The sequence below is a fragment of the Triturus cristatus genome, chromosome 10 (assembly GCF_964204655.1).
Source record: "Triturus cristatus chromosome 10, aTriCri1.1, whole genome shotgun sequence".
Classification (NCBI taxonomy): domain Eukaryota; kingdom Metazoa; phylum Chordata; class Amphibia; order Caudata; family Salamandridae; genus Triturus; species Triturus cristatus.
Window position 1 is genome coordinate 153,248,171 of NC_140593.1, and position 10,799 is coordinate 153,258,969.

The 10,799-nt window shown below is 47.0% G+C and overlaps 1 protein-coding gene across 1 annotated transcript; it reads left to right on the top strand.

The window, feature by feature from the left end:
• Window positions 1–390: 390 nt before the first annotated feature.
• On the top strand, window positions 391–9,538 carry LOC146789099 (uncharacterized). The gene is made up of 10 exons (XM_085629998.1): window positions 391–538; window positions 682–2,142; window positions 2,927–3,019; window positions 3,282–3,386; window positions 3,993–4,102; window positions 4,287–4,481; window positions 5,693–5,855; window positions 7,311–7,476; window positions 7,967–8,061; window positions 9,453–9,538. The coding sequence occupies exons 1-10, from the start codon at window positions 391–393 to the stop codon at window positions 9,536–9,538; spliced, it is 2,622 nt and encodes an 873-aa protein (XP_085486124.1).
• The last annotated feature ends 1,261 nt before the right edge of the window (window positions 9,539–10,799 follow it).

Below are 10,799 nucleotides of genomic sequence, written 5' to 3' on the forward strand. Positions count from 1 at the left end.
CTACTCTTACATGTGTATTCCATCTCACTTTCTGTCCTACTCTCACGTGCCTTCCATCTCAACCATTGTTCCACACTCACATCTGTCTTCCATCTCACTCACTGTCCCATTCTCACATGAGTCTTCCATCTCACTCACTGTCCCACTCTCACATCCTGTTGCCATCGCACCTCTGTCTGATATTAGGCCTCTGGCTCCTGTCTCACCTCCTGTTCCCTATCTAACCCCGTGCACCAATCGAATCTGGCGTCGTACCCACCCAGCTACCCGTCTTCCATCTCATTCTTACCTCCTGCCCCTCTCATCTCCTGTCCGAATCTCACCTCTTGTTCCCTCTCACCTGTGGCTAATTTCTTACCTATTGACCCCTCCCCAGGTCTGCCACTCACCATGGAAGGCTTCGCCTCTGTGTACTACAGTGAACCATCCGTCATGGGCTTCCTCGCCAACGTCATCAGCGCCTTCCTGGTGGCCCTACAGAACTTCTTTTCCTTCCACACCAAAGTGAACGCTGAAGGTGTGGAGAACATCCTGGCAGGTGAGTGTGGCAGCCACAGATCACACAAAGGGTTACAGGTGGCGCTAGGATAACGTGCAGAAAACACTTGGAGGGAGGGGGTACACACTCGCGCACACAGAAACACACACCAGTGCTGACAATTCATCTGTTATCTCTTGCAGGGGTCCATCTCATCCTGATTGGAGGACTGACACAACTCATTGCTGGCTTCCTGTGCTTCCGGAAGTACGATCACCTTGGAAGCACCGCCTTTGTGGCATTCGCCGCCCTCTGGAGCAGCTACGGGGCTACACGTGTCGTCCTGGGAGCGTATCCCACCATCCACAACACCACACAAACCCTGAACATTTCTAACAGCCAGACCATCATGGCCGCCTCCCCTCTTCCGGTCAGCGAGAGCGCAGTACCAGGGCTGGTGGCATACACCGCCGTCGCCTTCATCCTCTCCTTCTGCTCGGCCACCGTTAACTACGTCATGCCCTTCGTGTTTGGTGCCATCACCCTCACGCTGGTCTTCGAGGCGGTGGGGCTCTTCGGACAGTGGGCGCTGGTGGTCTCCGGGACCCTGGAGCTGCTCATTGTGTTGTTTGGGTTCTATGGCGCCACTGCCCTGCTCCTGAAGGGCCTGACCCAGAGGAACGTCCTTCCAGGCTTCGGGAACCCCATGTTCAGCGTCTTGCTTCTGGGCTCGGCCAACAGCACCTCTTCCAGTGGCATCGGGGAGGAGACCAAGAAGAACTCCAAGTACGCGGAGCCCATGGCCTTGGGACACATCGCTGACGCGGTGGCCTCGCTCATCTTTGCCTTTTATTGCTTTGGGTACATGAAGACCTTCTACATTGGTGCCATCTGGGTCAGCATCAATGCGCTGTCCCAGCTCTGCGCCAGCTACTACAGTTACTTGAGAGAAGACGTCTACCACACCACCAAGCTTGGACTCCACAGCCTGTTCTGGTTGCTGATGTCCTGGGAAGAGTTCATCCTCACGGTGCTCCTCTCAGGGGACAATGTGGACAAGAGCCGAGCGGGCATGGTGGGGGGCTGGTTCTTTCTGGTCGCCGCTTGCATCCTCTGCCTGATGTCCCTCAACAGAGACCTCCTGGAGGTGCTGCAGAATTCATGCTTCCTCCTCCTCACTGTCTCCACCATCCAACAGATTCCACTCCAGGGATCCCATATCTTCTTCGGAGTGGTCTGCAGCATTTACACAGCCACCTCCCTCTACGCCACTTTTGCCAGCCTCATTAACTCCATCGCTGACAAGTCGTTGATCTCTACTGGACCCCAAGTGATGTCATCGGCTACGCTCCAGGAGTTGCTGCTGTGCCTGAAGCGCGTCACCAGCAGGTCTAAGGAGGGCCAGGAGGTCAGCACTACCAGATGCCAGCTCCCTGATGCCCTCTTCTTCATCTGCAATGGCTTGGCCTCACTCTCTGCCATCCAGGGGTCCCTCGATGACCCTACCAGAGCCCACCTCTCCATCCCTTGGGTGCTGATCCCTGGCGCTCTCTTCCAGTTGTACGTCTGCAGGATCGTGGTCCAGAGAGGTCGAAGATTTGGGTCGGTCCTACCATTCTGTTATGCTGCCGTATGGGCCACATGGGCGTGGCTACGACTTGCAGGTAACTTGTGATCTCTTAATCTTCTTTACAATGTGCAAAATGTTTGCCGAAAAGTCCTAGGGATCCAGTGTCATGTAGCTTCTGTGTGGTTTAGATTCTAAGGCATACCAGCAGGGGCAGTGGGGGTGATGTATATTTTTGGTTATTAGTTTTATTTGGAGTAGCCATGCATGCAGGTAGTTTCTTGATGATGTCACATGCAGTTCTTTTTCTGACTGGGGGCCCTTGTAAGCAGTGACCTGTAGAAGTACCGGCTAGGAATCATATGTGATGGCTGCCAGGTGGAGGGCAAAGGGTGGAAGAGGAGTGCAGCTGGTGGCCACTAGCAGGGACTAATGACTTATGGAACCATTAATGGATCTGGATAAACTATTGTTGATAATCCATTTGTGGGAAGAACCAATAGTTATTATCACTTTTGTTCAAATAACTGCTCATTTCTTGTACCCAGGGGCATATTTACCAGAATTAAATTATCCCTTGTCTTCTGACACATGCGAGAAAACAACTTAAACTGGGATTAGGTGTTTCGAGAAGTGTGTTTCACCAAATCAGGGCGCACCTGTTCAGGATGAGGTGGAAGATACAGTTTTACACATCATCAGAAGCCAATATCTAGCACCATGATTGGCTGTTAGATAAGTGAGGTGTTGGACAGTATATGGTCCTCCTCCATCCCTTGTCTCTGCGCTTAGCCATCTCCTGTCTTTGAAGGAAAAGCTCCTTCCTATGTTCTGTTTCATCCATGACTAACCCTCTGCTCCTCCTTCTCTTCCCTCTCCAGGTCCCCTGCTGAATATCCACGTCGCCAGTTATGGTGCATTCACTGTTGGTGCCGTCACCTTCCTGGTCATCAATGTCTTCCTGATGTCCTTGGGTAAGTCTCTCCGGATACCGATGTCAAGTCATCCCTCTGTTGAATACTTGAGGCCCAGGTGCCCTGACAGACAGCAGCTGCTTCCGGCTGTAGTGGGCTCGGGCCGGTGTCTGTCACTCGATGGTCCATATGCACCATAGGTCCATAGTTCTGGGGCATCGTAGTGTCCTCATCTAAAGACTTGAGCAACTGTGACCCCCACTGACCTCTGAAATATGTAATTTCCCACATCTGACGCCATCCTGTTCTGCTTGTTCCACAGTCGCCTATGCCAACGTGGTGCTGGTGCTGCTCGCCCTGCTGATGGAGGTGGTGATGGTCTGTTTCCTGCTCTTCACCTTGGAATGCCTGCCCCTCGCGCTTGAGAGTAAGTGGACATCTTCCACTGTGGGTTCCTCTTCTGTGTTAATGCATGTCAGTGATCTCCAAAGGGTTAATTCATGATAAACAGGCAATTTCTATCAAGTGCCATCCCGAGTCCACCAGTAATGTGTTGGGGGCTAAAGGGAAGTGGTCTGTAGAAAGTACTGGAGTGTGCCTGACAAGCCTGGCTCGAATGGAGTCAGTTACAACCCTGACATGTGTCTGGTTCTCTGCCAGACCCCCACATTTCTTAGTTTTTGTATCTGTCTCTCCAATGCTGCCTTAACATCTCCTTGTTATAATACGAAGAGTTGGGGTGAGCCCCATAACCCCAGGAACCAGGGCAATTAAGTATAAACCAAGACAGGGGTTCATGTACCAGTTTAAATGCATTACCACACTTAATTTCATACAGACCGAAGTAGAGTGAAAAATTAATCTCTGTTTTATGTTTATATTTTATCGTCTTGGGTGGCCTTTACCTTTTTTAAATCCCTCCTGAAGGAACCCCTGTCTTGGTTTAACATCAACGTGATCAGCACGCGCCTCTTTTTTTGTTGATAATATTAAACTTAAAGTCTAATTTTCCCGTCTTTGTGTGTTTTTTCAGTCACAGTATTGTCCGTCTTCAGTGTCGTCTGTATCTACGGAGCGGCGGCATCTCTTGGAAACTGCATTTTCAGCAAGGATCTAATTCCCATGGGACCACCTCTCTTCAAGGTACAGTGATAAGTACATGCAATATGTTACGATTACTATTCTTAAATTAACACTCAGTTCCGATAAATGTGTCTCTCAAATAACCAGTCCATCTTAGTCCTCTAACTTTGGGATGTGCATGTGCTGCTCTAGGACAGCTGTAGGTGGCGCTGTCTCACCCCTTGTCTGCTCTTTGCACTTTTAGGAAACAAAGTCAGAGGAGAAAGTTGAGGCGTCGGACTCCTGCGTGTGCCCCGATTCCTATCGCACCAGCAGTCTAAGGACCATTGCTGCCCTGCTGGACCAGGGTGGGGTGTGCGGGGTCCCCACAGACACTGTCTACGCTCTGGCGGCCTCCTGCAAACACCCCGAGGCCATCCAGAAGATTTACACCATCAAGGTGAGCACCGAGAAGCAAACATCCGGCGGAATTTACCCGAGGCCGAGACAGATGCTCTGTCATTCAAGAATAAGGGATACCTTTTACTAGAACAGTTAGAAATCACCCTGTGGGCGGAGACATTGTCATGGAAACATCAGGGTAAAACCATTCTGCAGGGGTGTGATTACGGTGGTGATACCAGCCTGGAGTATGTACAGTTGGATATATTGACATGGAAATTACAGGGTAAAACCATTCTGCAGAGGTGTGATTACCATAGTGATACTAGCCTGGAGTATGTATAGTTGGATATATTGACATGGAAATGACAGGGTAAAACCATTCTGCAGGTGAGGGTTTTCATGGTAATATCTGCCTAGAAAGTTCCAACTCCAAAACTTAAAAAAAAGGAAAGCAGCCAGGTTAAAGGGTAGCTTGTCATACTTTGGGGGAGAGTGCGAGATGGGGGTGATAAGGGAAGTGTGGGCTCCAGTCCACACATAGTCGCAGGAGAGAACCCTGCTTTAGGGGCAGAAGATCCCAGCGAGATGCTATCACGTGCACAAGAAAGATACTAATGCCCCAGATTACACAGTGAGTCTGCATTCTCAGACTGTGCAGATTCCATTGCATTGAACTCTGTGGCCAGTGTCTGTCTGCTATAGGACATTAGAAAGAGAGTAACAAAGAACAAGGGAACCCTGTGTGTCAAGAGGGACCGAGGGTAATAGTGTATTGCAAGAGACATAGGTCCCTACCAAACAACATAAGTGTATAAACACAGAACTATAATTAGAGCTGTGTGGTACTTACAAATGGAAAGGATTGTATTTATTTAAACATGCAGTAAAAAGGAACAATAACATTGACAGTCCAGTGGGTAATGTGACGGGTATGGAAATCAACAGATTTCCAGACCTCAGGAATTTGCATCAATATTTGAGATACATATTTAGAACAGTCACAATGCCAAAAGACAACTCGTGTTCAACATAAATCATCATACATCAGGAGTCACAGTGTAAGTGTCATTAGAAGGCCATACAGGCTTTTAACTTGTACAATCTGCTGGCTAGCACTAGAGACATTTAGTTTATTTACAGAGGTGGTGTGACTGTGTCTAAGGTCACTTAGGTATCACGTGATCCTGCACATAATGTCTGAAGGCCCTGCCCTCCCCCATCTCTCTCTAAACCATTCATTACTTCCCTCTCTTCCATCCTCTGCAGGACCGACCCCTGGAGAAGCCCATCTGTATCTGCATCTCCCACCTGGACCAGCTGCGGGCCGTGAGACCCCCATTCAGCCCCCTGTTGTGGGACTTCATGGGGAGCGTCTACCCTGGGGGTATCAGCTGCATTGTCCAGAAGGGGGAGTGGCTGAAGAGGATGGGTACGTGTGACCTCTTCTGCTTGGGTTGTTTCTTTGTCAAAGAAAGGTGGGCTGGGGAGGCTAGAGGGGTGAGGGCTACAAATGCCAGAAATTGTGCCTGGGGAAATTCAGGGGTGTGCTCACTTCATGTATATGCTGCTTGTCTAGATCATGCTTTATTCACCCCCCCCCCCCCCCCCATGTGTACCGACCCCCATCTCTTGGAGGAATTTCTTCACCCCCCAATGTCTATAGACCACCATCTCATGTAGCTATTGTATGTACAGAACAGGGTCTATTCACCCCTTAATGTCTACAGACCCCCCATCTCAGGTCCTATTGTATGTACATATCAGAGTTCATTCAGCCCCCCCTAATGTGTGCATACCCCAGTTCATGCAGATATTACCTGCACATGGACCCCCTGATGTCTACAGACCCCCATCTCATGCAGGCATTGCATGTGCATATCAGGGTCCCGTGACCCCCATTCTCTGTAGAGGTCCCTATCACATGGAGCTATTGCATATACATATCAGGGTGCAGTCCCCCCTTTAATGTGTAGCGACCTCAATCTCATGCAGGTATTACATGCATATTCACCCCTAAAGCACACAGACCCCCATCTCATGTACCCATTGCATGTACATATTACATATATTATGTATATATGTGTGTGTGTGTGTGTTGTATGTGTACATGTGTGTAAAACAGATGAGGAAATATATGTGATTCGCACAAATCCTGACTAAAACATTAATTAAACCCTGCAGCAATGACAAAACAAAGAAAGGTTGTGTGCGGTATTCTATAGCTGTATAGGAAAAAATGTTTCGTGTGTTGAGTCCGTGTACTTTTCAGTTGTAAAATAGTCCCTCGCGCAGACAGAATGATATATCAAACAGCCATAAAACTATGTAAGACAGAAATACTTTTTTAAAGAATGTTTAACATTATGTATTGCAGACATCTGGCCTCTCAAGATATAACAAACAAATGTGTGCATGCCTTCCACAGTTTTTTAATCAGCCGCAGTGCATGCAGGTAACAGCGGTGGGGCGGTGGGGCGGCGTTGTGGGGGATATCGAGGGACCATGCAGAGGGAAAATTATTTATTTATTTTATTTCCCCGCTGCATAGTCCCTTAGAAACCCCCCCAACTCGGCCCCACCACTGTATCCTGCACGGACCGTGGCTGTTTGAAATGCTTTAGTAGAGCTTCTTTCATACTAAATGGACAATGTGTGCCCACTGCACAATTAGAGCAATCACGTCTTCAAGGACCTTCATTGACTCTTGATGTTCTGAGGCTAGACCATTCAAACATCTGCTCAGATTAAGCACAACCAAATGAAGGCGCCACTGTACAGCAACTCTGTTCATGATGCTGAGAAAATAAATACAGTCAAACTCAAATGCTCAATCACTCACACCTGACTTGTTGCTGATTCATTTTTTTATGTTCTCCTTCTGTAGGAGTTGGACCAGCTTATGACATTGTGGGCACCAAAGACTCCATCATGATCCGAGTGCCGGACCACACTATCTCTGCCCACCTGACCGACATGACCGGCCCTCTGGCCATCACTTCTGCCAATCCCAGTGGGGAGTGTGACAGCACCCACCATGACATGGTCATCTCGTGAGTACTCATTCAGAACAGGAGCTGAAATCAGGAAAAGGTTGTGATTGGGCCTTCTGCGTAAGAGATGGTGCCTGGGGTTTGAGAGTTACTAGATGGCTGCTAGGAGCTGAGGGCAGGGGCAAGGATTGTGGAAGGGCGTGAGCTGAAGATTCTGAAAGGTGAATGGAAGAGTGTTGGAGTATTGATGGGCGGTGAGCTATTTTGAATGAGTTTAGGCTTTTTTAAGCATGTGACTAGACTGGTGCTACTAAAAGGTGAAAGGAGGGAAAAGGGTGTTGATGATATCTCACGCATATGTTTTAGGGTATTTGAGATGCTTGGCATAAGCCTATATGTGGGTGCATTAAACACAGGTGTGTTTGACTAGTTGAGCTTGAGGTCAGGTAGATGTTTGCCTTCCTCTGGCTTTCCCTTAATCCCCAGCACCTGAGCCGTTGTCAATTATTTCTTTAAATGAGTGATTTTGTATTTCCGCTCTGTGTTTCAGGCGTCTACGGCACAAGCTGGAGGGGGTGCTGTGTGATGGGGACTCCTACGAGATGGTGGGCTCCACGGTGGTGAACTGTCTGAGGATAGACGAAGGTGGGTCTTAACCAATGCTTGTTTCTGTTTCAACTCTGTCCCCTGCTATTCCCAAACTAGATCAGTTGCATCCTTGGCTATGAACAGGGGGCTCTGCACCCCCACCCCTTCCCACCCGCCAAACACCTGCCATGAGATTTGGGAAAAAACTGTCCGGATCCAGTGGATTCCTGGTGTCCAAGGCATACAGACTTTCAAAGCCCAGAATGAATGGACAGTTGAAGCATTAAAGGGGCTAAGATGAATGCGTAACAAAGAGATGCACTTTATTGAGCCCCTGAGGAAAACTCCAAGCGCGTGTTCTAAGTTTGCAGGGATGCCACAGGAGATTTCTTACCTCTGCCAAATCCTGACCCCTACTTTAAACTTTACAAGCATTTCTCTTTATCATTAGTCTGCACTATTGGTGTACCATCTTGCATAATTTGTTTCACAAAATTTTGCTAAAGTTACATGATCGGTGTGAAATTCAGTTCGCCTTTATCTTGCATGAAATTTTCATGGTAGTATATACCGCAGATTAAAAAGTCATGTTAGATACTGGCAGAAGACTTAATCAGCGAAAAATGTCTCTTACGGAGGCATTTTATGCTCAAAACCATCTCTAGTAAAGAAGAAATGATGCAAATTGCATACTGCAAATTCATCAAATTTAGTAATAGTGCTTACAAATTTACTCAGACTTAGCACATGGACCCAGAACCTCCCTCAGTAAGACACTATTCCCCAAGGCGGGATCTTTTATTTTTTCACCAAACCCATTGTTTTTTCTCAGGGACAATTCCACCCCGCCCAAGTTACCCAATGCCTGAAGGTCCTTACTCTAGTCCCATCTGTAAATAGAGACCTCAGAATCACAGATTCTGACATGCAGATTTACAAAATATTGACCACACACAAATATACACAAATGTCTATTTAAAGAGCACTAGACCTGATAAAAGTTCCTAACTCCAGTGAGACTCACTCCATAATTATTAAAATACAGAGTTAACTTACTATTCCATCCCCTGTCTGCGTTTATTGTCCAAGTGCTTGATAGTGAGTTTACTGCAGGACAACATTTTTGCAGGGGGATTGTTGTTTGTGGTAGAAATTTTGGCAGTGAAAGATTTCGAGTCTGTATTTTAGCAGTTTGTTGTTTCCATGATATCCCACCCTGCCCCAGTCATTCAATGTCTCCTTGAGGGCGCAGACCCCACGCTTTCTCCAGTCAGTATATGCCATGTGAGAGGGCGGTTCCCTCCTGGACTCCATCACCCATTGGATGCTGAGGAGCCAATCCCTACTGTGCTCATTATGCTTGTCTCTTCCCTTCCCTCTGCTGCTCTCAGACCTCAGAACTCTCTAAGCCCTCTCAATCTCATGCTGTTGTGCTTCTTCCTTTCCAGGGATCCTGAGCATCGTGAGGGAGGGCTGCGTCCCCACCACCCACATCATGCAGACGTTCGAGAGGGTGAAGAACTCGCAGGTGTGAGGCTACCATTTGCCACGACAAGTATTGTTCTACTGACCACAGCAGCATCTGCACAAGACCTGAGCCAGCTGCCATTTGCACTTTATTAACCGGAAATAGAAGTATCACAATCTGAGGCCGGATATCCGCGTTGAGCCTGAGCTGAAGGGAAGACATTGCCAGAACAGACTTACAGACGTCAGTGGAGCCGGGCATTCTTACAGACAGCTCACAATACTTTTTTGTCAGGATGCTTCAGTTTGATTGATTTGTAGATATTTTCAATCCTTCACACTCCAACAGGGCATTGACCTGAAAGTCAGCGTTTGGTGATGTGTACAGCGACAGATCCTCGATTCCACGCCCCTCAGGATGCAGGGGCACAGATGTAATGTATATATACTGTTGCATTCTGTTTGTGTTCTTTGCTCGTACATTATATTTAAGGCTCCCGGTTTTATGGTATTTATTTTTTGGCCATTTCCATCTGTATTTATCCATATTTATTTTTGGGCCATTCTATCTGTATTTATCCAAATTTATTTTGTGTTTTGCGTGTAAATGAAATTATAAAACTGTGCATTTCCATATCTATTTAAATGATAGACGCACAATCATACTTTGATGTCCGTCATGTTTTAGCTATTTAAGCTGCCAAATATTACATACCAATACATCCACTGGAATATACTAGCATTATACCATAAATGTATTTTTTTACCCTCTGCCCTAAAGGAATTTTAATTTATAGCTGATACCGATGTTGTTGAAAAATTCCATTTATTTTGTTACTCTTAGGATGTCTGGTCCTGTCTGACCTCTCACCAGGTTCGTGTGACAGAATACTGTCAGATCCAGACATCCCATATTGTTGCAACCAGAACTATTGGCTTCACTGGATGGTGCCGGCCACCCAACCGAGAGGAGCTTCAAGGATCCCTGATAGAAGATTTTGAGTTTTAGGGACCTACACATAGTATTTAAATTATTTAATATATTGGAGTTTGTATTTATTGAAATAAAATTGCCCTTAAATAGAAACTGTCTTTTCTCTTTGCTGTCAGGGGTACACTTTACCATGAATCCTCCTGTGATGCAGCTGTGAAAGAAAGGTGTCATGTGTGTGTGAGTGTGTGTGTGCAATAATTGTGCAAAATTCAGTGGTATAAAACCCATATTTACCATGAAGTTTGGGAAATATTTCATCGTTTTAATTGAAATATGGGTTTTATCATCATAAGCACAGCCCCAAAAAGCACTCTGCATCAGAGCTTTACCATTG

Coding starts and splice junctions, on each gene's coding strand:
- LOC146789099 (XM_085629998.1), top strand. CDS start 391: ATGGAAGGCTTCGCCTCTGTGTACTACAGTGAACCATCCGTCATGGGC. Junction 3,387..3,992: donor CCTGCCCCTCGCGCTTGAGA/GTAAGTGGACAT, acceptor GTGTTTTTTCAG/TCACAGTATTGTCCGTCTTC. Junction 5,856..7,310: donor GGAGTGGCTGAAGAGGATGG/GTACGTGTGACC, acceptor CTCCTTCTGTAG/GAGTTGGACCAGCTTATGAC.